The sequence below is a fragment of the Cetorhinus maximus genome, chromosome 21, assembly GCF_964194155.1.
Source record: "Cetorhinus maximus chromosome 21, sCetMax3.hap1.1, whole genome shotgun sequence".
Classification (NCBI taxonomy): Eukaryota; Metazoa; Chordata; class Chondrichthyes; order Lamniformes; family Cetorhinidae; genus Cetorhinus; species Cetorhinus maximus.
Window position 1 is genome coordinate 66,282,237 of NC_135899.1, and position 27,018 is coordinate 66,309,254.

The following is a 27,018-nucleotide window of genomic DNA, read 5'->3' on the forward strand; positions in this document are numbered from 1 at the left end:
GTCATAACATTCAAGGCCATGGACCAAGTGCTGGTAAATGGGATTAGGTAGGTAGGTTAGGTGTTTCTCACGTATCGGTGCAGACTCGATGGGCTGAAGGGCCTCTTCTGCGCTGTGAGATTCTGTGAATATCATCCAGGTCACCTGGAAGAACTCCTTGCTCTTGTTTGAAATAGTGTCATGGGATCTTTTATCCCCAGAGAGGGAAGAGGAGACAAAAATTTAACATTTCACTGAAAAATAGTACCCCTTTCAGTGCCACACTGAAGTATTAGCCTAAATTTTGTGCTCAAGTCTCTGAAGTGAGACTTGAATCCACAAAAATTTTGACTCAAAGCTCAGTACTGCCACTGAGCTGACACCTCTTTGACATACTAACATTTTAAACAAAATGTACCAGTGAAGGCCTTCAGGTACAATTTCCCTTATTATGTCACCTTGAAGGAGTGGATTATGAGCAGTATAAGAACCTAAGAAATAGGAGCAAGAGTAGGCCATTTGGTACATTGAGCCTGCTCTGCAATTCAATATGATCATCACTGATCTTCAGCTTCAACCCCGCTTTCCTGTCTGCTCCCCATATCCCTTAATTTCCTGCGACACCAAAAATATCTGAGCCTTAAATATATTTGAAGATGGAGTATCCAAAATCCTCTGGAGTAGATAGATTCCCAATGCTGAGTGAAGAAATCTCTCATTTCAGTCCTAAATGATAGGCCCCTTATCTTGAGAGTGTGCATCTGTGTTCTAGATTCCTCAGCAGGGGAATATAACCTCTCAGTTTCTGCCAATCAAGCCCCCTCAGAATCTTACATTTTTCAATGAAATCACCTGATTATTTAAACTCAAGGGTATAGACCCAATTTACTCAGCCCATCATTGGACAACCCTCTCATCCCAGAGACCAATCTAGTAAACCTTTGCTGTACCACTTTCAATGTAAGTATATCCTTCCTGAAATATGGAAACCAAAATTGCTCGGTATTCCAGGAGTGGTCTCACCAAAGCCCTGTACAATTGTAGCAAGGCTTCTTCATTCTTATACTCTGCCAACAGGTATGACTATAGACGGACTTTGAGGTCTCCAGTGCTACCAATCCGCAACTAACATTTACTTGTTTTAACTTTGATAAAGACCTGCCTGAACATTTTGAACATAAATATCCTTCAACAACCCTGCCATCAACTTAAATTAGTGGGTGCAGTTTGTGTAACTATAGACAATACATTTTTCCATGTCAAAAGCAGAAAATAAATTTATGCATGCACACATACCACAACTTGATGTTAATTTATTTCCAAGGCATTGCTCTAAAACATAAAAAATTCAAATGCACCAGAACTGTACCCAGCTCATTTGTTGTGTATATATGCTTTTAACTTACATAGAAACTACTAGAGTTAGAAACCAAAGATTTGGCCATAGATGTCTAAACAGCTCAAACTTCAGTAACAAGAAAGCATAAGCAAGTCTTGGTGAAAGAAATCAGTCACTTAACCAATTTCATTGAACTTAACTCTCAATTTTCAATTCTAAAATTTGACATATTACAGTAAATTGTAATAGAATTCACAAGTACACATAGTTTTCCTGTTTTGCTCCCATTGTGCTCTGATGTGGTTTTCATTCACATCATCCTCCACCAGAACAGATTACATATACCTAAGAAACTACTTTGTATTTTATTATTGGTGAATTACACCCTGGTCCACTATTAAAAAGTTTTTACAAAAGATTTAAATTCTTGTCTTTTAAAAAAAAAATCAACTGTTGGATGTTGCGTTCGGTGTTTCATTCTTGCTGAAGCCATAAGGATTCTGGGATTGCCAATGCCATAAATCTTGACCTAAAATACAAAGAATATTAAAACTCAATGTACAGTCCAGCATTTAACGATACTATACGCAGCTCTAAAACTGAGGCTAGAAAAATAGTAACACACAAATTAAAATGCTACTTTAATATGAAACATCAAAATTACATTAAACCCCCAGCATTTTATTAAATTGAGTGCTTACACATCTTATCAATCCCAAACTGCGCCTTCCATCCAAGCTCTTTCTTTGCGAGAGCTGGATTAGCAAAGCAAGAAGCAATATCTCCTTCTCTCCTTGAAACAATCTGATATTTAATCTGCAAAAAAAATAGGGAGGAGAAAACTAAGCATTTTTTGTTCATTTGAAATACAGAAATGGATCAATTAACTTGGTTTAATTAATTCTCAGCCAAGCCAAAAGGCAGCACTACAGAAGCTCCTGAAATGATACCGACACATACCTTTCTCCCAGAAGCCTTCTCCATCGCTTCTACCATCTGTAGAACAGAGTAACCTGTTCCAGTGCCGAGATTATACACCTGAACATAGAGCCATATAACTGGTTATTGTGAAAACAGATAGTACTGGTGTAAGTTATGTACTGCTGAAAAAGGACACTAAGAAAGTCTTGGGGAGAATAGGAGGAAAAGGATGTGGAAAAGATACCAAAGAACTGAGGCAGGGAACTAAAATTGTAAAAGGCAGCAGAGGCAATAGTCTCATAGACTAAGAGAACAGTGTTAAAGCTACCCAGAGTGCAGCTTTCAAAAACAAACCTTGCAGCTGCATCTTTCTTTAAGCTTCTTCAGTGCAGCAATGTGTCCCTTTGCAAGATCCACAACATGAATGTAATCTCTGACACCTAAACAAGACAAAGCTCTTATTTGCCTGCAATCATGTGCATTCAGATCCATAAACAACCCGCATTCCTAGAAACAAGGACAGTTTGTTTCCATATCATGGTTATGCTCATCAAAACACCCAGAAAAGCTTTAGCTGCAGTACATAGCATTTACCAACATTATAGACAAGGTATTTATAGCACAAAAAAGGGTCATTCATCCTATCATTTAGAGCCATCAAAAACTAGCCCACTGCCCAAATTCCTCACATAGCACTGTAATCAGCATCTCAACTTGTATCTAAGTCTTGGTGTCATCCAGGTGATTCTACACTGTACACTATAGCTTTAATATCTTTTTACTCAAAACTGCACAGTATTCTAATTGTAGCCTAACAATTGCCTTCTACAAATTTATCTTAAGCTATTTGTTCCTATACTCTATTATTCCAATTGTAAAAGCCAGGAGGCATTAGCCTTTATGATTTTCTCTACACACATTTGTTTTTGTGCAAATACAGCACTCTGTTCACAAATAATATATAGACCCTGATTATCAAGCACATTTGCCCAAAATTTCCTGAGCTGCTATGCCAAAAATCTGCAGAGTACGTTTGCCTGTGTAAAATCTGGTGTAAAACAAGCACAAATACAGCACCACCACTGGTGATAATAGCAAGATGCCTATTTTCTTCTGCCAAGGTGCCTTATTCTCAGATCCTATTGGCTCTGCTGCTCCTCTGGGCATAAATCTACCCCAGCAAGTATGTTGTTCTCACAGGGGTGGATCAATGTAAATGAATGGCAGAGGCTTTCAGTGGAGACATGATGATTCGGTCAATTAAAGCCAATGGAGCTGCTTCAAGGCAGTTCCCCATTAAACTAATACACCTGAGGTACAAAATACAAGGAGTACACTTGGAACAGAAAGCACTCCCCTTCCCCTGAAGACTTTCATTTTATTTTGAACAACAACTATTATTGAATTCAGTGAATCAGTTTATTTTCCCTTCCCAAAATTTTTTGTGAACCCTCAAAAATTGAAGGGCACACATCTGCCTTTATTTTCTACTTTCAACACAACATATCCAATTATAAATAGACATTTTGTACAAAATAGGAAAGATATAACTGAAATTAGCCCAGAGCTGAAGGGGATGTGAATCCAAATTCCAAAAAAAGTAATTATGTGCTACTCAGCACTATCTTTTATACTTCATGTTATATATAATACTTTAAGTTAAATGGCCTCCAGGAAACAGGAGAAGTCACCTCCTTGGTGATGTGTGAATCCAATGCCTTAGACCATGGCCTGTTGGAACATCAGTGGTTTGTGCCACCATGCTGATCGGTGTATAACTGAATGATGAACGACAAGGTAGAGTGGTCTTACCTGTGCCATCACATGTCTCATAGTCATTTCCAAAAACATTCAGGCACTGCCGACGCCCAATAGCAACCTGAGAAGGAAGTCAAACATTTAGCAACATCCGTGATGCAGCCGCTACTGAAAGGTTGAAGTTTTTCCTGTTCGGGCAGATTACAATTGAACTATTAGTGTTTGTGGTCCAACAGATCGATGTAATGTGTCTAGTGGAGGCAAAGAGTTAATATGTGTCCTAATTTTGTGTGTTAGTTTGCTTCTCATTTTCAGACTACATCATTGGCTAGCAGCAATGCAAAAAAACACAGCCAAATGTGAAAGTCTCTCCTTCGTTGGTCCTCAGCTTTATCTCCTCGTGATGACACACAGAAACTGGGTCCCTCATGGTCCCAGGTTAAAGCTACAGAGGCAAACGGAGGAGGTTTGGTCTCAGACATGCAGTGTGCAGACCCACTGGCATGTGGACACTCCCTGGTACTCATAAAACAAATTCCCAACTAGGTGTGAATAGCTCCACTGCCTTGTGGATAACTTGAGAGAGTTGAAGGCTAACGAGTAAACCCTGATAAAAAAAATCTGGAGTGAAGTCCAAAGGCAGACTAATGTCTAAATATGTCAAGTTTCTGGCAACTCCTGCAACCAAGCCGATGCCAAACATAGTGCTCTGCATTCCTTTGGACTGACCGAGGAGTTCGAGAGGGCAACCCTAACGTTTTGCCCTGGCTTGAACCCTGGAGAGGACACTCTAGTTTTGCTGCAGAGTGTTAATGCAGCACAAGACACAGGCTTAACACAGAGTTGACCACCATAGTGCAAACCATCATCTTATGAGACAGAAGGCTGACACCCTATTAGTGTATGAACGCAATATAAAAAAAGTTACCAGATGTGCTGCAGTGCAGCAAGTGAAAGTGTCACAGAGTGAGACTGAATAACATCTCAACCCTGGCTCGACTCAAGGCACAGAACAAGCTGCAGATATCATCAGCTTTCAGTTTTAACTGAATGTTCACTCAGAAGAGACAGCTCCAGAAGCAGCCTCCTCTCCCCCAGCAGAAGTGGAGATGGAGGGCCTAAAAGCAGAGAAAATTAACAAATGAACACACCACCATTGTCAGGCTGCCTTTATGAGTTGGCATTTCTTTGGTTCAGCACTCAAGGTGAGACAAGTTAGTGAACACAATCATTTCACTCTTTACATTAGAGCTTCAAGCATTGCTGACAAGAGTAAAGGGCTCTTCCACCTATTGTGCTTTGAGAACAGCCCTCTTCCTCTGAGGGATATGAGGTTGGGGTAGGGGTGGAAGAGAAAACATCAGAGCCACAGGGAAGCTGTCATCCAAGTTGATTCTAGCTTGCCACTTTCTGCCTCCATCTTTTAGAATTCACACATTAACAACTTGCTTCAAAGGCATGTTTCGTTTGGTTAGTGAGTCACTACCAAATCACTGACAGTGGACCAAAGGTGGCTGCTGACATAACATGTCATTAAAATTGTGGTAACACCAATTACCTTTGTAAAATAGGACTCATTTAAGATGCCAAAGATCCACCACTAAACATAGCTGTGGTAAATAAAAAACAATTATATGATTAGGAAATACTCTAGGTTATGCAGGGTACAGGAATAGAAAGGAGGGACTTGAAAAATACTAAGAACTCTCCATTTCAGAAGAATGAAAACAGCATATTTTATTAGCAGACTTTCAGTTAGTCATTGAAATTACAGCACAGAAGGCCATTCAACACTATGCCTACTTAAACTCTTTACTGGAGCTTTCCACTTTAATTCCATTTCACTGCTCTTTTTTCATAAATGTTAACGTGCTTTTTAAAATGCTGATCAAATTCTCTGTGGAAGCATGCTATAGTTGATACCTCAACAATTGCAGTGATAAAGCATTCCAAAATTTTGAGGGAGGTGGAACTCACAACTTCCCCCTCAATTTTTCTGGTATTAAAGTCTTGAGGCTGTGTTCCCTATTCACCAATTCACCAATCAGTCGAAACAATTTTTCGCACCAACCCTCTTAAAATCTTTCATGATTTTCAAAAGCACTCAAGATTTTCTATTTCAGTGAAAAATGTTCCAAATTTTCACAACAGCAAAATCTGAAATAAAACAAAATGCTGGAAATACTCAGCAGGTCTGGCAGCATCTATGGATAGATAAACAGAGTTAACGTTTAGAGTCATATACGGCTCTTCTTCCGAACCGGAAGGGATTCCACAGCCAAGGACCTAGACAGTTGAAGGCACGGCCACCAATAGTGGGACGCAGTGAGGGAAGCGATGGGGTAGTGTAACGTCACTTGACTAGTAATCCAGATGCCCTAGCTAATGGTCTGAGGATACAGGTTCACTACCCCATGTTAAACGGGATAGATTTTGAACAGATCTAGCAACTCAAAATTGGGCAACCATGTGGCACTGAGGGCCATCGGCAAAAGCAGAATTATACTCAACCACAATCTCTAATCTTGTGGACCAGCATATCCTCCACTCTACCATTGCTATCAAGCTGAGGAATTAACCCTGGCTCAATGAAGAGGGCATGCCAGAATCAGCACCAGGTATACCTAAAAATGAGGTGACAACCAAGTGAAGCTACAACATAGGGCCACTTGGCTTGCCAAACAACATAAGCAGCAAGTGATAGACAGCTATGTAATCCCACAACCAACAGATCAGATCTAAGCCCTGCAGTCCTGTCACATCCAGTCATGAATGATTGTGGGCAATTAAGTAACTAACTGGAAGAGGAGGCGGCTCCACAAATATCCTTATCCTTAATGACGAGGGAGCCCAGCACATCAGTTTAAAAGACAAGGTTGAAGTATTTGCAGCGATCTTCAGCCAGAAATGCCGAGTGGATGGTCCATCTCATCAAACACTGAGGTCCCAAGTATCGCAGATGCCACTATCCAGCCATGTTGATTCACTCCATGTGATACCGAGAAATGGCTGAAGGCATAGATACCACAAAGGCAATGGGACCTGATAACAATCCGGCAATAGTACTGAAGACTTGTGCTCCAGAACTAGCCGTGCCCCTAGACAAACTGATGCAGTACAGTTACAAAACTACCTGGCAATGTAGAATATTACCCAGGTATGTCCTGTATGCAAAAAGCAGGACAAATCCAACCCGGCCAATTACTGCCCCAGTCAGTCTACTCTTGAACATCAGTAAGTGCTGGAAGGGGTTTTCAACAGTGCTATCAAGCGGCACTTGCTTAGCAATAACCTGCTCACTAACGCTCAGTTTGGGTTCTACCAAGGCCACTGAGCTCCTGACCTCATTACAGCCTTGGTCCAAGCATGGACAAAAGAGCTGAACTTAAGATGTGAGGTGAAAGTGACTACCCTTATCATCAAGGCAGCATTTGACCGAGTATGGCATCAAGGAGCCCTATCAAAACTGGAGTCAATGGGAATCAGGGCAGAGCTCTCCAATAGTTGGAGTTGTATCTAGTACAAAGGAGGATGAATGTGGTTGTTGGAGGTCAATCACCTCAGTCCCAGGACACCGTTGCAGGAGTTCCTCAGGGTAATGTCCTAGGCCCAACCATCTTCAGCTGCTTCACCAATGACCTTCCCTCCATCATAAGGTCAGAAATAGGAACGTTCGCTCATGATTGCACAATGTTAAGCACCATTCGCGACTCCTCAGATACGGAAGCAGTCCATGTCCAAATGCGAGTAACATTCATGCCTCACAAGTTTCAGGCAATGGCCATCTCCAAAAAGAGAGAATTTAACTACCTCCCCTTGACATTCATGTGCATTACAATCACTGGATCCTGAATTACCATCAAAATCCTGGGGTTACCATTGACCAGAAACAGAATTTGAGCAGCCATATAAATACTGATGCTACAAGAGGAGGTCAGAGGCTAGGAATTCTGCGTTGAGTAACTCACCTCTTGACTCCCCAAAACCCGCCCACCATTAACAAGGCTCAAGTCAAGAGTTTGATGGAATACTCTCCCACTGGCCTGGATGAGTGCAGTTCCAACAACACTCAAGAAGCTCGACACCATCTGGGACAAAGCGGCCCGCTTGGCTGACACCCCATCCACCACCTTCAACATTCACTCCCTCCAACACCAACGCACAGTGGCAGCAGTGTGTACCATCTGTAAGATGCACAGCATCAACTCACCAAGGCTCCTTGGACAGCATCTTCCAAATCAGCGACCTCTACCATCTTGAAGGACAAGGGCAGCAGATGCATGGGAACACCACCACCTGCAAGTTCCCTTCCAAGCCACACACCATCCCGATTTGGAACTACATCACCGTTCCTTCACTGTCGCTGGGTCAAAATCCTGGAACTCCCTTAACAGCACCATGGGTGTACCTACACCACATGGCCTGCAGTAGTTCAAGAAGGCAGCTCACCATCCCCTTCTCAAGGGTGATTAGGGATGAATGCTGGTCTAACCAGCGATGTCCACGCCCCATGAAAGAAGTTTTTAAAAAGTCATTTTTTAATACCCAAGTATGGAAGTGCAAGTGGGCAATGGGAAAACTGGAATGAGTGACCAACTCCAAGATTAAACCCTCCAAATTAAAAATGTGTACTCCAAAATAAAATCAACCAAGTACACGGGAGGTATTGAAGGGCTTCAGGAGCTGTGCTAATAGTTAAGGCTAGGTCAATAATTATACAACATTTGTAGTTTCTATTAGGAGGAAGTCATTAACAACATGTTATATCTTTTTGAAGGGTGTTTTGAAGGGGGAAACCTCTCACCCTTTTCCCACTGTACTCATATGCTGCTTTAAAACTTTTCTTTAGTACATACCTGTGAAATATATGGCATCAGATTGTTAGGAATACCTTGGGGATCCTCGCCTATTTTTCCTGATTCATGTGCCCCAATGGGATTGAAGTATCGAAGTAGAATTGCATTCCAATCCTGAATGGACCATAAGTTTGTCAATCACCATCAAATACCAGAGATTCAAAGCCATCTGAGAACACTATACTTGAAAATCTTCCTTAATTTGAAAAATCATGACACCAAGAATTCATAACTTACAGCTATAAAGAAAACTTTGCAACAAGTTAGCAACAGTGCATCTTAAAACAGAGGTATTGCTATACAATTCACAAGACTTTTGGTAAATAGGATAAATCAAACTTAGTGAAACCATCATAGTGAAAACAAGCAGTTCAGCTTGAAATCAGGCAGAGAGAAATAGTGTCTGCCATGAAACAGATGTGGACCAGGAGAATAAAGCTAATTTCCAATTTTCTATTCAAACCACAGCGCAGGAATTGCAAGTGAAGCGCAGGTTCGAGCTGAAAAGTCCCAGACCTTACAAGGCATCTGTGGAGAAGTTTGGAGTTGGTCCCAAGAAAGTAGATAACTTTCAAGAACCTGATAAGCAGTCAAAGACTTTCTGGAGGCAGGTTATAATGGAAAAAAGGTTAAGTTGAGAATTTGAGTCCAAACTATCTGTGGTTGTGTTTTATTGTGTTTTTCGATGTAAAGTATAAGTAATTACTTAAGACAATATTAAATTAGCAGTGCTGGTTTTTGTTTTATACAATAAAGTTTATTTTTTTTATTTAAAAACGTGAAATCTTGTGGCATAATTTCTTTCAGTTAATCACTGGGTGTTAGAATTTCTCTTTAAATGTTAATGGTTTATGAAGATCATAACAAATCATATGTACAGCACAGATGGGAGACATCACAATAACTCAGGCAATGTTAACTTTGTTGCAGATGCATTCAATTAACACTGTATGCAGCCTACTTGCAGTCTGACAACTTAAACAGGTGCCAATCACATAGAATGGAAAGAAATACCTTTTCTGCATGGCAGAGATCCTTGATCATTTCTTCAATGAAGTATTTTGTTTTTCCATATGAATTAGTGCAGCTACCAACAGGATGTGACTCGTCTATGGGCAGGTAATGGGGATCTCCATATACAGTTGCTGAACTGCTGAAAACAATGTCTTTAACACCGTGCGTTCTCATTGTCTAAAGCAGCAAAGAAAGAGTGTAAACAATTCAAAAATTCAAAGAAACGTTCACTTAAACAGATCGACTAATACCACCTTAACAGCTTTTTAGGTAGCGTATGGCATCTCACTTCTCAATGACAGGTTTTACCAATTTGTAGCGATTACAGTTATTAATCTTTTAGTGTGCAAATCACAGATTGACAGAACATTTTCATAAACAGAACCTGCACTGAGAACATGTTAAAAATGTACACAAAACCTAGAGGTTTTAAAGATACCTGAAAGTATCCTGAAAAAAGGCTGCAATTGCATTGCAGAACTTACCCGAGGCTCCCCATTCACACTTATGACATAACTGAATCCAGTCTCTAGTTACATTTCAAAATCACCCAGGTCTCTACTTCAAATAGGTTTTAACCAAGCTTTAGTAAAGTTAATCATCCAACAGTTTGATTGCAGTCTAACTATTGTTTAAGGGTGAAGTAGCTCAATTGACCTTGCTACAATAGCTTTTTGAGGGCAGTGTTTCAGATTTCCACTACCCTTTGTATGAAAAGGCGCCTCCTGACTTTACCTTAAAATTAGAGGTGGGCCATTCAAGGGTGATGTCCTTTTGTTCTGAAGTCCTCCAGGAGAGGAAATAGTTCAGGGAGAGAGAAACTATCAAGCTCTTCAATCATTTTAAAACACTTCTAATTAGATCACCCCTTAATCTTCTATACTTGAGGGGATATAAAACTAGTCTATGCAACCTGTTCTCAGAACTTAACCATTTTAGTTCCAGTATTATTCTGAAATCTGTGCTGCACCTCTTCCAAGGCCAATATATTGCTCTTGAGGTATTATGCCCAAAACTTAATGCAATGCTCCAGATTGGGTCTAACCAGAGCTGTAAACAACTGTAGCAAACTTTCCAGCTCTTTATATTTCAGCCTCCTTGAGGTAAAAGTAGCCTTTAACAGTTTTTTGTGCCTATACACTAGTTTTTAGTAACTTCTGCACATGGATCCTAAAAAATAGATATTCTTGTTTGGGTCCTAATTCAATGACCTTAAACTTCACCAAACTGAACACATCTGCCATAGTTTGCCTAGCCATTTAATCTATAAATATCCCTTTGCAACATTTCTGCTCTCATTTATACTCTTCCTGTCCCACTAAACTTAGTGTCATCAGCAAGCTTGGATAGGCTATACCAAAGCAGGATCCATTATTTTCTGAAGAGGAGAAAGGAAAACAAAAAATATATTCTATGAACTGAATAATGCTCAATGTCTGGGTTTTATCTTGCAACTGGAATTAATTCATATCATACTGACACCTTGATTGTCAATGGGTAATGAAGAGAAAGCACTACAATCTTGAACACTATGCTCTTCTTTCCCCCTCGGAAGTTTATATCACAGATGAATGAATCATCACCTTCCTGACTCAGCACACTTACCTCCAGCAGTTTAATTGTTCCCGTCAGGTTGACTTTATAATAAAGAAGAGGCTTCTGGACAGACTCTCCGACAGCCTTCAACCCCGCAAAATGGATCACCGCTGAGAAACTGTGCTGGAAAAATAACATGTTATCCTAATTACTAAAATGGACTTCATTCAGTTGTTCTAATCCACAAGTCCAGTCATACTTGGAAGAACTCTTTCAGAAGCATTCTGAACAGGAATTTGAAATATTGCAATGGATTGAAGATAATTAATTTAATTAATATAAGGATAAATAGGTTTTAACAGCAAATTGAAAAGCTTCTTGGTGTTAAAGATCAAGCCCGAAATACAACATAATCACAATTTCACAAGCATATTTAAGATCCTTGTAGCTGTCAAAAAATTATTTCCAAACCCACTGAATGAACAACAACTTATATATAGCACCTTTAGCATGATAAACATCAAAAGCAAATCATAGGAGCATTAGAAAACAAAATATGATACCAAACCACATAAGGAGATATTAGGTCAAGACAACCAAAAGCTTAATCAAAGAGTTAGGTTTTAAGGTATATTTTAAAGGAGGAAAGAAGGTAGAGAGGAGACAGGCGTAGGGAGGTAATTCCAAAGATTAGGACCCAGGCAACTGAAGACACATCCACCAATGGCGAAGTGTTAAAATCGGGGATGCACAAGAGGCCAGAATGAGGTGAGCTCATATTGTGGAAGATTGTGGGGCTGGTAGGAAGGGTAAAACCATGGAGGGGTCTGAAAACAAGGATGAAAATTTTAATATCAAAACATTGCTTGACTGGGAGCTAATGTAGGTCAGCGAGCACGGAGCAGATAGCTGAACAGGACTTGGCACGAGTTAAAACACAGGCCCCAGAGTTTTGGATGATCTGAAGTTTATGGAGGGCAGAATCTGGGAGACCAGCCAAGGAAGTACATTGGAATAATCAAGTCTATTGGCATGAATGAGGATTTCAGCAACTGACAAGCTGAGAGAGGGTGAAGTTATGGAGATGGAAATATGAGTGATGACACAAATAGTGATGGACCTCACAGTATATGCTGCTAAACCTTAGCTGAAACCTAAAAGATAGGAAAAGCTGATTATAAGTATTTGGATTCAGATTGGTACCTCTTTGAACAGATCGAGCAGAGCAGATTCATCGAGCAGGTCTATTTCTCGGAAGATTATGTCAGCTCCCATAATCTCTCTCACACGACGAATACTTTCAGGAACTCCATCCTCGCCTGTATTACAAAAATAAAATCATGTAACTTTTCCCTGTTATTTAATTTGATTATCCTCAGCATACAAGGTCACTGCCTGGATAGAACAGCAAGTATCTGACCAGAAGTAGGATTGCAAATTGTTGGATGTATTCCTGGTGGTTTGATCCTGTTATACCTGATCAAAAGGCAATTGCCAACAGTTTGTAAATGTTACTTCATTTAGTTTATAAAAGTTGGTTTCATTGTAGTTGAGTGTCTTTGCACACTCAGAACCATACCAGTGAAAGTTAGTGCCCTGAGAGGAACAAGCGGGGGCGTTAGTGGAATCCTTGTACAATACTTATTTAAGCCCTCAGGTTCTATGGTCATGAACAGAAGGAAATCACTATGTTATTTGAGCCTTAAGCAGGTTTATTGGACTACTGACATTTCTTTTAAACAAAAGCAGTTAGGTACCATGTGTACTACCAGGTAGATTCTGGTGGTCCTTCAATTAAGTGTGTGCTGTGACAGCACCATTGCCTCTAACTCACAAGGTTATGGTTTCAAGTTTCATTCTTGAGCAAAAATTCTCTGCCGATATTTCCGTACAATACTGAGGAAGTGCTGTGCTGTTGAAGATGTCTTTTTTGGATGGGATATTAATCAGAGGTCCCGTCAGCCCCCTCTGGTGGATGTAAAAGATCCCATTGCACTATTGTGAAGTAGCGCAAGGGAGTTCCCACTGGTGTTTTGGCAGATTACCTTGTCGTCATCACGTTGCTGCTTGTGTGGAACCATGTCATGTACAAATTGGCTGCCACATTTCCGACATTATGAGAGTGCATAAACTTCAAAAGAACTTCACTGGCTATAAAGTGCTTTAGAACCTTCCGAGGTCGTGAAGGACAGCATACAAGTTCATGTTTTTCTACTTTCACAACTAACAGGTGAGGACAACTGGAAATGGGCTAATACCTCTACCAGGTGGCTGGGTTCCTCAAAGTGCAAGGCCTACTTTTGATGGCATTCGTGTAACAACAAGGGCACCAAACATTCTTGCCATGGCACATAAAGGGACTTAATTTGATTGAGGGTTGGGACAGATACCCTGAAGAAAGGAAAAGTTTCATTTTGAAACTTGCTGACAATCTAACTGCAATCTTCAAATAATGAAATTCTCTTTTTGCGCAACTGAGTATCTGATAATTACAGCAACCTCACATCCAGCCGCACTTATTGGAATACAAAAGCAAAACATCGCATCAGAAAGCGCTGCAGTGTCATTAGCCTGAAACATTAACTCTGTTTGTTTCTCCACAGGTGCTGGCAGAGCTGAGTATTTCTGGCATCTTCTGTTTTTATTCTTCTAATAGGGAAAATGGGAACACACAAAACTGGAAAAGATTCTATTAGCCCATCTGGCAAGTTCCAAAACCACTCATCGCTGCAAGGTGGTCCTAGTTGTGCAAAATCAATTTGGAACTTTATTAGAGATCTTACAATTCAGGATATTCCAAGTTGTTACAAATTGCTGTGTGAAAATTCATTAATTGCCAACATGAATGTGTTTAGTTTCCACGGTATAAAAGAACAAGAGGACTGGTTGTCCAAGTGTCTTTTCCAACACTTACTCAATCTCATCCCGGCTGATGTAAACTCCTTTGGATACAGGTAGTCTGGATTTTACACCTGAATTCAAGACCATTTGTTAACACAGCCAATTGGCCATTCTTCACATGCAAAGCTGGGCAGTGAACTGCTCAACCAAGGTGGCCGTCACAGCCTGATCCTGTCTTTAGCTGATCTGCATATCAAATTCCAGTAGAGATCACTGGACAGTAATTAGTAATGGGAATCCTGCCTCTACGTCAGGCTCTCTCTCTCTACCACCCCACCTTAAATCTGGAGTCAATCCCCCAGACTAACAGCTTTTCTATATGAGATCAACACTGAACATTGATCTAACCGAGGATCTGCCTGGTCTCTAGGAACCACAACCATGACATGCTGAGGCAGAAGAGTAAAAGAAGTACTGTACAGAGGAATACAGCAATCCATTGCACAGCTGCATGAACATGTTGCATACAATAAGTATAAAGAAATACAAAACTTTTTCTACCTCGGATTGCATTATGAAAGTTGTCTATCACAACTGGAACATATCCTGTTTTAATCAACTCAATCACACAGTGGCTACCGATGTAACCAGCTCCACCTGTCACTAGGATCTTCTCTGTCGGCATTTTCTATAAGAAATCAAAATGATTCAGAATTAATTACGTTTTCGTTTTTACATTTTCAACTGTAGCAAAAGTTTCTTCAGTAGTATAATCAAGTTTCTCTATGATTTCCAATGTTTGTAGATTTTTGTTACTGTTAAGTGGCACAAAGCACAGCTTCTTATTTACGGCTTACTCCTCAATCCCAGAAGGTTCTGAAACATTGAAAGTCGATCGTCATAGATTTGCTCAATAACAGAAAATCATATTCTTAAGATCATACAACCACATCTAATTGGTAGGTTATGAATCCAATTACTCATTACAACCTCAGTCTTTATACATCAGTCAAAATCCACATGTTTACATTGCCTAATAATGTACAACCTAGAAGAATTTAATTGTTGTATCCCCTGTCAATAACTTTAGATTTTCTTACACAACTAGGCTCTGTTGAACCAGGAATAACTCCTTTGCTTCGCTATCCTTTCAATCCTTTTCCATATAATTGCTAGTCATGCACAAATCTTTAATAGTACGTCTGTCTTTGCTTCGGTATCATCTGTCACAAAAATGATGTATTCTCAAGAGATTTACTATTGTATAACTGACCATTTCAAATGCTGCAAACAAATGACTAAAGATCCTCCACTGCTCTTTGTTATTGATAAATTGTGGATAACAGTAATAGTATGATTTGTAATTAAAAACTTACATACATAAAAGGTGGACTTTAAATTTTTACCCGTATTACAGCCGTTCTTAATCAAAAACAGGTCCTTACATAGAGCACCTTAAAAGAATCAGTGAATTGTCAACTTGGATTTACTCAAGGCACTTTCTACACTGGCCGATGAAGGATCCGGATACTTCAGAGCCTTTCTTCAGAGAGGTTGATCGACTAGCTATGCAAGACATTCCTTCCAGCTAACCTCAAGGCAAGTATGCGAACAAATCTATAAAAAGGTTAAACAATCAATGAAACGCCTGGAGGACCGCGCTGGAAGGAATTTTAGTCATTCAAAATTCACCAAGTTTACAGCAGCCAGGTTCACGTGAAGCTCCACACCTACATATTTCCCCAAATTATCATGTATGCTCTTCCCAAGCGGTCCTTTCAAATTTAAGAAGATTCTTACTCTCGTTTCCTGATTTTAAATGTGCCTTTAAACACAGAGACTCTTGAGTTCCCTCTCACCACGAGCTTAGTTTCAGCTGAAATTCCCAGCCAATGCCGTCTATCTGTCTAGCAGTGACGGGGAATGAATGGGCTCGTTGTGCAGGTCAGTCACCAGGAAGCAACCTGTACTGTACAGGAATACTGACGTGGCAGGAACGGGCACACAACGAGCCAGACTCAGGGACAGAGCTACAGGGTGAACAGGTAGCGGCTCCGGTGCCTGGAGAGCGGACCATGAGCTGGTGCCTCTCCTGCGGTGCTTCCCCCTTTGGTAGTGGCTCCTTCTCAGGAAAAACCTTCCCCCGCCCCACCAAACACCCTCAGCTCAATCCACAGGCTAACAACCCGCATGGATCGGAAAGCCCAGTCCAGGGAAAGCTCCGTGTGTCGAGCACCACCACTGTTAACAGATGCTGAGCCTTGCCTCCGGTTAATGTGTCCGCCAAACCCCCAACAACCAGCCTCACCTTGTCTGCCTCTCCCGCACGCTGCGCATGCGCAACTACCCGGACCTGGAATCCAGGATGCACTTTGCGCATGCTCATTATGGACGTTGCCGATCACGCTGTTACTACGCATGCGCCCAACATCCTATTCCCTTGACCCAGGTGGCGCTACAAGTTGGGGCTGTCAATCATTAGCTTACATTGTACCTGAGTCAGTTGGGAAAAAAGTCTTGAGTTCTCATTTGTACCTTTGTACTACTGTACAGCGTTTCATGCAAACGGTTTTAAACGTCTACAATGGAAACAAGCGGTGACATATACTTGAACTGTACTAACAAAATACTATTATCCCCGGCAATATATACAGCTTTCAAAAATAATATTTTACCACTAAATTTCTCTCCCTGTGCCTTAAACCTATCTCCAGTATCTTACTCAAGTATGGTCCCAGACAGGTCATTCAACTACAAGGAAGATCTAAACCAAGCCTGGATGTACTGAACCAATGTACATTTCCAGCTCGATAGCGATCCGCAGTGAGAATCTTGTGAAACACCCACCACCCCCGCCCGCAATGTTGATCCACGGCTGCTGATGCTACTTAGAGTATCCCAGCCCTCACCCTGCCATAACCGGTCTCCATTGTGATCTTCATCCTCCCATCCAAATGGTTGGCATTCTGACAGTTTACATACGCAGGCTGGTAGGGCAAGTTGCTCCGGGGGATCATTGGAACTATAACCAAACATGCAGTCAATGGAAGTGAAACAAAACTGGCACAAGAAAGAATGGTTACTTCAATGGAAACAAGACTTACCAAAACCATAAGACCAATGCAGTGCAATCTACTAATGAACGTTATCCTGAACAGCCAGCAGGAGGTACAATTTCAGACAATTCAGTATTTCCAATTAATTGATGTAGAGATATATTTCAGACACATATTGGGAAAGTTTTACTGCAAAAATAGGTACAAGTTTAATTGTAGTTTCTTGGGTTGAACCAAGCATTCAATCTTTGACAAGATTATTGTTGAACTTAATTTTGAAACCGTTTGACAATTGAATGTACTGAATTTTTGTAATTTTATTTGACTATTTTTGCTTAAACAGTGAATTTTGAACACATGAAAAGGGAACCAGTCAGGAGGAGGAGAACTTATGGAGCTTGACAGCATGAACAAGATTAATTAACACAGCCTAAATTAAACTACATGTAAAACTTGGGTCTTTAACCTAAAACCAAATGTTTTCTATACAGATGATGAGGTGGCTTTCAATGATGAAATGGTCTACAATCTTGTGAAATCAACCACAGCTAGTTACAAGAACTTGTAAAATTCAACTATTATAAGTTTTCAAGTTTGCACTTTATTCAAAGAATACCAGTAATGAAGAAACATTCTTCATTTAAATAGGCATTTGGTAATATAGAACTTGAGTATTTCTAGAAAAAGACATTTTGTTGAAGCTTCTTGTCTTGCACTCATCAGGCTAATCACAAGAATACCAATGTCAAGGGAAGCAATAACTTTATACTGTATGAGAAGAGAATGCTAATTGGTTGGCAAGTGGAGTCTGATTGGAAGAGGTGTTGCCATGGAGAATGCACAGGTCATGGTGACTGACAGTTAAATTTCAAACAATGCTTGGAGTTAAACCAGGCAGCTTGACCCTGATTCCTCAGTGCAACGCCTTGACCAATGAACCAGCGAATGGCTCTCATTTATTTTGTTTAGCTGAATCAGGCACAATGCGTGCACATGTTCTTTCTGTCTGCAAAGAACAGGGCCCTGTGTGTTAATAAATGTCACTTCCAGTACACACAAATGCATCACACTGTGAGCCTGACTGACAATCTTAAATTGGTTGTCAGCATAATTTTTAAACACACTGAGGATTATTTAGCAAATGCTGTTCAAACGCAGAATCACATCTAATGTTGGCATCACACTGGCACTGAAATTCACTACACCACATTACTCATTTGTGAGATAGGCAGAACGTCTTTTTGGCTTGATGGCAGCATCATGTTAGTGGCAAATACCACTCATGTTGCTACTGCATATTAGCAGCGTGAAACAACTAGCTTCACCTGTAGCTCAGATTTTTGAGATACCTTGCCCTTCCAGGGTAATCTGAGGTAGGCGGAGCACTTTTCAGGGCCGAAAGTGACTACCTTAGGCCCATTCACGAGTTTGCATAATGTACAGCACAAAATGATCCATTTCGCAAGGTATCTCAAAAACCTGAGCTACAGGTGAAGCTAGTTGTTTCACGCTGCCAGTGTGATGCCAGGTATGTAGACCATATGTCCCAAAGACTGGCGGATTGTATCAAACAGCATGTCCCTTTCGCTGTTCGCAACGGGAAGGGTACAGACTGTACCCAACCAGCCTGTGCTTGCAAAACTCCAAACAGTGTCCAACGTTAGATGTGATTCCGCTTTTGGACAGCATTTGTTAAATAATCCTCAGTGTGCTAAAAATTACACGGACAACCAATTTAAGATTCAGTCAGGCTCACAGTGTGCTGCATGTGTGTACTGGAAGCGACATATATTAATACACAGGGTCCTGTTCTTTGCAGACAGAAAGAACATGTACACACATTGTGCCTGTTTCAGCTAAACAAAATAAGTGATATCCTTTCACTAGTTCATTCCTCAGGGCAATGCCTTGACCAGAGTCAAGCTGCCTGGTTTAAATTTCAAACAATGCTTGGAGTTAAGTGCCAGTCACCATTAGCTGGTGCATTCTCCATGGCAACGCCTCTACCAACCAGTCAGCACTCTCTTCTCATACAGTAAAAAGTTGTTGTTTCCTCTGCCATTGGTATTCTTGCGATTGCCCTAATGAATGCAAGACTAAAAGCTTCCACAAAATGTCTTTTTTCAGCAACACTCAAATTCTTCATTCAATAATGTTCACACTTCCATCTGCATTGATAATTTCACAAAAGTAAACAAAAATTTACAGTAATGAATAGGTCACTTCACTCAGGACTATCATAAAGCACAGTATGTGAATATTGAACAAGAGCCAAATTGAAAGGAAGTTTGTACACATCCAGCTAAGAAATCTTCTGCTCTACCAAAAGTTGGAACAAGATCTCATAACTTAAAGCAAAATTGTCATATCTATAGAAAGTGGTTCTCCAAATACCTTGCATATTCTTTTGTCTTTTAATAAAGTAAAATGTATACATTTCATTTTGTCCAATTCTATCAATGTGAAAATAGGTTGCATCAACTCTTCAGCGCATTATCAAGTAGCACTTTGGGCTTCAACACTGTCTTGAAGTGGTAGAGTGCGAGATCACCTCTCCAAGTGGCAAATTCCTAATGTTGACACTGGCATTGGAGGGAAATGCAGCTAAATGCTATCCATTATACTAGGAAAGTATGCCTTGCCACTTCTAGTAGTCAGCCGTTTAGCAATAGTCGTGCATAGCTTATTCTCACTTCTGTGCAGCAGGAAGAGAAATTAAAGAGTCAGGAACATATACCAAGATTGAAGAGTTCAAAAAGAAAAACAATAGCAATTATTAAGCTGTGCTGGTCTGTAATGACTCATTTGGTGCCACAATTTAAGCGCGTCTATGGATTTTGGAACAAATGGGTTTTACCCTATAACAGTTTCTAGATCAGAATCATCAAATGTAAATAATGGCACTTATCCTAAAATTTGGAAAAGGGAGGAATGGGGCAAAAAATGGGTCAACAAAAAGTTTGCAAGACTAATGGAAGTAGATTTGTAGTAGTGTAACATTGCAGTATTCAATTTTTATCACCAGAATTGTATTGTGAAATTGCATGTTCACCAGAAACTCCAGGCAGCAATTAATGCAGCACAAAAGTTAAGCACTCAATTACTATGCATTTTTTCTGAGAAAGGGACACAGAGGCTCTATCCTAGTGCTGTTCTGAAGACGATCCCTGACAATCTGCATTGAAACAGTTTTGATTGAGAAGTTATTAATTTTGTTTAAAATGCATCACGTGTTCCCAATTTTATTTAGTTCAGTATTCACAAGTCCAGTAGGGAAATGTCCAGTTTACCAGATTCACATTGTTGAATGGCCACTTTTGCAAAAATTTCCAGTTCAGAGAATGATTTCTATCTAGAGAAGTTTGAAAACAACCTCTATTTAAAATGAGTTTTCATTGCATTAAAAAAAAGTATTTCCCAATATATTGTCAAATATAATTTCAATCAGATAACCTTTTGAGGACTTCAGCACACTATTAGTTTAGATTTAAACAGCAGTGCGAACTAAGGCATGTTCCGTGAAGTTCTCTGCCATCTACTTTGTTATATTTTAATTTGGAGTACCATCTGAAGAGGTAATTTAAATAAACTACAGCATGAACCTCTGTACCCAGTTGGAAAAAGCATTGAGTTCTCAGGATTGGGACATTTGATCCGCACAATGTCAGATGCTAAACTTCAACTCATTTACCATACATTTAAAGGCCTAAATATATCTCTAAAATATATATATTATATATATATATATTACTCGAGTTTGAAACTCGTCTGTGACAATGATTTTGATTTCTTTTTCCTTTGCTTGTAAAACATCTTTCAAGTACACCTCATTCAAAAGATGCAACACGGAATGTGCTATTAAATTAAGAAAAGGAATGCTGGCAGGCAGCTGCTTCATCAATCCATCACCATATCCCAAAAGTTTAAAGAGTCTTTTAGAGGGGGTGAATGTTGGGTAATGGTCTTTTCCATGAACATTGTGGTTCCTGACTTTAATAATAGTTTTAGCTTTCTTTAAAAAAAAACTTAAATCTAGCTATATTTAAAAAAGCAAAAATGAAAATAAGTTTTTTGGCCCAAATTTATATTAGGGTACATTTAACAGCCAATGCCACTAGCTGTTCAGTTATTTGACCAGCCATATACAATACATTTTGAAATTTCTTTCTTCTACCACTCCCCCAAACAATCCCAGTGAATCCAGCCGCTTTGGGATTCTTGGTGCAAATATTTGATGGATGATATGGTGAAGCACTGCAGCCCTTGCCTCGTAAATATGTCACATCTTCAATATTCAAGATTGCTGATTGCCTACCTTAGTTTTGGAAGCAGGTGGTGGAGAGAATATATGGAAAAACTCCTTCGGGATTAGTGTTGCACATATTATAAAGTGGTCAATTAACAGCAGCAGAAACCTAGGGATATGTTGGCTATCTATGCTCTTAGCAAGGGTAGAATGTGGGGGGTCTAAAAGGCGGGGGTGAGAAAAGTAGTTAAAATGAGGCAAGAAGTAGATGGCTCAATTGCTACAGAATCATTTTCTGGTAAAGGCATTCTCCTTTGAAGAGGAAACTAAAATGTACAAAATAACTTGCTTTTAAGCCAACATTTTATTTTAAGGGGACAAGAATAAGCACACTTAACAAGGCTACTTTCTGGCAAAAATACATTATAAATTGAGTTGGTACATGAAATGGAATTACAAGACTCTAACCCCATTTTAACGTTTGATTAACTTTGATAAACCTCTTGAGGTTTCCTGTAGGTTTATGCTAAGTTAGCCAAACTGAAAAACTGGGTTTCAGACTTCAATTCTCTTCCACTTATTCATTTAATATTTAGAATGTAACACTTGTGACCATTTCTTCAAAAACGCACCACGTTACCTGGAGTTGAGGTGCCACCAAATGTCTCAATTCCATAGTGCTGAATAAACTTAGGCAGCAGGATTACAACATTATGATGAGGTGGATTTTCAATTTGCAGTGTAAGTGCTGCAAGATTACACTGTCTTGTGACACAAGGAAGTGCACTAAATTTCTTTTGGAGGGGGATGGGTGGCAATAAGGATTTTCTAGGTATATCTTACAATTTATAAAATGTCAGAAGTTAGCAGTCAATTTTTCATTCTACACAAAAATGGATTCTCTCATTGTTACAGATGCACAATGGGAGTGGACGGAGACGAACATTTAGGAAAAGGTAATATGAGCCATTTCGCTGTGGTGAGAAAATAACTCATTCAACCTATGGTATCCCCATAGTTCTCCATTTAGAACTCAGCACTATCCCCTAAAATTGCTCAGCAGAGAGGTGAAGTAAGTATCATGCTATAAACCTCACCACTGGGGAGTTATCAAAGTACTAACATGTCATGCCAAAGATTTTTCCCTGCTTGAATTTCTACACAGCAAACTGCTAATTTTAGCTAAGTCAATTGAGGGAAGATATCAGGCAGAGGTGAAGTGCCTTCTCAGAGAAGAATGAGTAAAACTAGAAGTCAACAAAATGCTCATGTCACTAGAATGGTTCCAAGGATGAGGAACTTCAATTACAAAGATAGAATAGAGAACTTGAGGCTGTTCTTCTTGGAGAAAGTGAAGATTAAGAGGAGATTTGATAGAGGTGTTCAAAATCATGAGGGGTCTAGACAGAGTTTTTGGAAGAAACTGTTCCCATTGGCGGAAGGATAGCGAACCAGAGGACACCGATTTAAGATGATTGACAAAAGCAGTGAGGAAAACCACTTTCATACAGTGAGTGGTTAGGATCTGGAATTCATTGCCCGAAAGTGTGGTAGAGGCAGATTCAAATTGTGGTTTTCAAAAGGGAAATGGGTAATTATCTGAAGAAAAAAAATTTGCAGGTTGAGGCTGAAAAGCCATGGGAGTGGGATCAGGTGAGTTGCACTTACAGAGAGCCAGCATGGAAATGACAGCCGAATGGTCTCATTCTGCACTGTAACCATTCTAACGATTCCTCATGGTCAGTTATAGAGTGGCATTTTCAGGTCTAGAAACTGGCTACTCACCTGATCAGGAAATTGAGGGGACATGGAAAGAGGGGATCAAAGACAGGAACAAAGTTTTATAGCTGGGCACCATGCCATGCAGAATAACAAATACTTGGATTGATAAAATAGCAACTTACTTAAGTAGTCTTGAGCCAAACTTAAAATATTTACAGTAGTCATCTGATGCATCCCAGAAAAACACCCCTGGTATCCATTTACAATAAACAAACATACTGTTTGCATTTTATGTGAAGTTTATGTGCGCAGTTCAGGCCTTAGGGTCTGATTTTTAGCAGCTGTCTAGTTAGGGGACGTGTGACAAGGTTCGCAGGAGAGATTTAACCATTAAGCATCATTTCTATAAATTTAATTGCATAATCAATAGCCGATTGCTAGAAATTCTACATACAGTATATGATAAATATATTCATATCATCGTACATTAATGGCTCATTGTTACATTAAATATTTGTTCAAGTCCCCTTAAAATAAATCTGTTTATATTAATTTCAACACTTTTTCCAGTTTGCCTTGTTGTTGTAAATATTGTATCTGTATTTGTTTTTATGTAGCTCCATGGAGGACTACCTTTTTTTCCCCTCTCGTATAATGCACCATTGAAATAGCACCATATTGGTGCATGAACAGAAACTAACTTCTAACAAGTTCATAATAGTCTCCGCTGTGTATCTTGGCCTGAAATTGGGTTTGAACAGAATCAATTCACAGTGCAGTGCAACGATGCACACTGCTCAACAAAGCCAACATGGCAACACTCTAACAGGCAACAAAAAGAAAAAGCAAATCCAGGCAAATTTTATGAACAGACAATGGTCTGTTCTTTAATGTGTATGAACCATAGCAAGTGAGCTAGGGTAGGTCTTTCCCACAAGTGGATAATACAGAAGCTAGTGTTACAGCTGTGAAATTTGTCTTATTGTAATGGATGGGTATCTGCCAGCAGGATTTCAAGTGATTGTTGTATAATTTCAGAATGAACATTACTGATTTTCAGACGAAATGTATCAATCCTGCAGTTAGTGAAATGGCCAACCTAATCACACTTACAGGATAAATAATCCCAATAGGGCCACAAAAGCACGGCTGTCCTAATGCCACGATAAACATTTGGTGATATGACTCATGAAATCCTGAAGCTCTGTCTCTGCAGCTCTCAACCACAAACACGATTGTCAATCCCTTAGGTTGACCATTTCATATGCTCCCCTCTAAATCCTGCTGCTACAAAAAAAAGTACCCAATCCATATCAATCTAGAATCACTTTGACAACCTCAGAAACCAGCCAACATACATGTCAGTGTCACATGTTTACTTACAGCACCAGGACTTTATTAGGAGAAATCATGTTACCACAAAACAAAAAAAAGTCAAAATGGCACTACTTATTTCTGAGACTGCATTTCTTTTCCCACAATGTTAATGTAATTTACGAACCATAAATCCTACTCAATGGGACAACTGATGTTAAAATGCCAGAAAACACTGTAGAGCATGAAATGCAAAAAGATTGGCACAATAGTAAAAGAGATAGAGAGAGAATTACGGGAAAGAACATTTAAAACCAATACTGCAACATCAATATTGTCTCGGCCTCAAATTCATGGTCATTAAAATCAACTTCTCTTTATAATGACAATTTAAAAATGTAAAGGATTTTTAAAATAGAATGATTAAACTTTGTGCAACAAGACTGGCCCAAGTGTTATTTACACATGAATATTCTAGAGGGGAAATAAAATACTCAGTGCCCCAGTAACAAGAGCTTACATTTTTGCTTCTAAATGTAAAATAATAAAATATTTTTAAAAATAAGATGTAATCCATAGACATCATTTCAAGCACACAAACTGTCTTTAAGTTCTTGGTATTGCAATTTGTACCCTTGCGTTCTTGAGCACATTAACTGGCTCAGAATAGGACCAGTTGATACATCACTATTCAAGAAGCTGGTGATGTTACTGTTCCCTCCATCTTTCATCCACTCATTTTATCTTCGACTAAAACGGTTCTTGAAAAATTTTATTGTTTTTGCCATCATTGGTGCAATTTCTGAAAAACAAAAATGAAACAACAGTCAAAAGGAACAACTATGTAAACTGTAAGGTTCTTCTCCATAAATGTTGCCCAACATTTGTTTTTGCTCGTCCCTCCATTTTTTGGTTTCAAAGGTCAAGCATCATTTTCTGGTAAAAACGACAAGAAATCTTCCTGCATCTAGACTTCTTCCAATACATTATAGTCCTTAGGATGGTTACTAGGTGAAGTACATCCAGCACCCAGGGTGACCTGCCATCCGTGTGCAGCAAACAGCTGATCTTTACTCAGTGCCTTCCGCCTCCTAATGTCATAACTGATTGGTACCAACACCTTCTGCCACTCATATTAGAAGCATCAACACAATTCCAAAAGTAAATCATATAGGTACACGGGCATTTTGTTGTAAAAGACACTGTCTAAATGCAAATTGCTTCAATTTTTCCTATTTTTTCTTAAAAGGTGAATCCTATCACTTTTTAAAGCACAATTAGAGAAATATTAAAATTTCTTTGTTACTTTTTCATTATGTTTAAACAGTAACCAATGAAGGCTGCAGCTAGTGAGCTAGACTGGACAAGTTACTGGTGCCAGCTGAATTAAGGAACTATAGATGACAAATTGTTGAAACAACTAAATTTGATGACTGTATATTTACATACATTAGTTCAACCAACTCACTGGGCCGAATAATATGGGGGCACGGACAGCACGACTACCATCCTCCCCCCCACCCCACCAGAAATGTCAGTGTGAAGCCAACCGACTCAACCAAAGCAGCCTCACATCGCTTTGCCCATTAGTGAGGGTAAAGTGGGTCTTCCACTTCTCATTAGAGTGGAGGTCCCACCCTCTGGAGCTGCTGGTCAATCTGACTGGCCAGCAGCTCCATCAGTCCTGGCAGTGCCAGGAGGGCGTCAGTGACAGCTGCTGGGACTGCAGCTAAAGAGAGGAGCCCAAGCCTTAGAATATCTTGCAAAGTTAAGTCCTGGTTCTTGGGCTGGGAAGGTTTGGGAGCATTAGGGAGAGGAGCAGTGGGTGGGGAAGGGTGGGTTTAAGAGAGGGAGCAGATAGGAAGGAAAGGGGGTGGGGGGGGGGGGCTGCGGTTCAGTCTAAGGCAGGGCCACCACTAAGTGGGAAAGGGCAGGCCTTGGAGAGCAACCGGCCACCTCCACCCCCCGTTCCTGCATATCCTTTAACCATTTGAGGTTAAAAATCAGGCTTCCCGCACCTGCCCTGCTGCCGACACCAAATATACTATGGCGTGGACAGCGTAATATTAGGGTCAATGGGGTTGATAAGTCTAATTGACCCTTAAATGGTCATTTTAAGATGGCGGGTGGGCAGCCGATTTCAATGCCCAGCCGCCTCCCCCACCATATTATGGGGGAGAGTTTGGGAGTGGGCGGGAAGGTGGTGGGATAGGCACCCACGCCATTTTACATACCCTCCCCCAAGCAGAAAACACACCCGCCAGGAGCACGTAAAATTCAGCCCATTATGTCAGAGATCAGATGCTCCTTCCCATCAATGCTGCTCTGTGCAAAGATCAACAGCTCACAGTGTAAATAAAAAACATTCAAATAGAAATAAACAGCACAAAAAATGTTACTTTCAAACTGATTTTTTCAAGAATAAAAAAGAAGTCT

The 27,018-nt window shown here is 40.0% G+C and overlaps 2 protein-coding genes across 3 annotated transcripts in view; both read right to left on the reverse strand.

The window, feature by feature from the left end:
• Positions 1 to 1,482: 1,482 nt before the first annotated feature.
• On the reverse strand, positions 1,483 to 25,331 carry gale (UDP-galactose-4-epimerase). 2 transcript variants are annotated; one of them, XM_078567034.1, is made up of 11 exons: positions 25,216 to 25,331; positions 14,806 to 14,932; positions 12,607 to 12,722; positions 11,473 to 11,586; positions 9,868 to 10,044; positions 8,854 to 8,967; positions 4,052 to 4,118; positions 2,594 to 2,679; positions 2,279 to 2,356; positions 2,020 to 2,134; positions 1,483 to 1,847 (listed from the first exon to the last, which is right to left on the reverse strand). In XM_078567034.1, exons 2-11 carry the CDS (start codon positions 14,927 to 14,929, stop codon positions 1,765 to 1,767), a joined length of 1,074 nt encoding a protein of 357 aa, XP_078423160.1. In that variant the 5' UTR covers positions 14,930 to 14,932; positions 25,216 to 25,331; the 3' UTR covers positions 1,483 to 1,764. The 2 variants fall into 2 exon arrangements, with proteins under 2 accessions (XP_078423160.1, XP_078423159.1); XM_078567033.1 differs by lacking the exon at positions 25,216 to 25,331 and adding an exon at positions 16,553 to 16,639.
• Positions 24,126 to 27,018, reverse strand: part of eloa (elongin A) — a 46,982-nt gene continuing 44,089 nt past the window's right edge. The window contains exon 11 of the mRNA XM_078567032.1: positions 24,126 to 25,384. Coding sequence (XP_078423158.1) covers positions 25,323 to 25,384 — 62 coding nt within the window. The 3' untranslated portion in view covers positions 24,126 to 25,322. The remainder of the gene's footprint in view (positions 25,385 to 27,018) is intronic.

Bases quoted from the DNA above. Each gene is read 5' to 3' on its own strand.
- gale (XM_078567033.1), bottom strand. From the start codon at position 16,630: ATGAGCATGCGCAAAGTGCATCCTGGATTCCAGGTCCGGGTAGTTGCG. The intron at 2,680-4,051 runs GTAAGACCACTC...TGTCTTGTTTAG, and splicing joins TGAGACATGTGATGGCACAG to GTGTCAGAGATTACATTCAT. The intron at 2,135-2,278 runs GTATGTGTCGGT...TTTTTTTTGCAG, and splicing joins AGAAGGCTTCTGGGAGAAAG to ATTAAATATCAGATTGTTTC.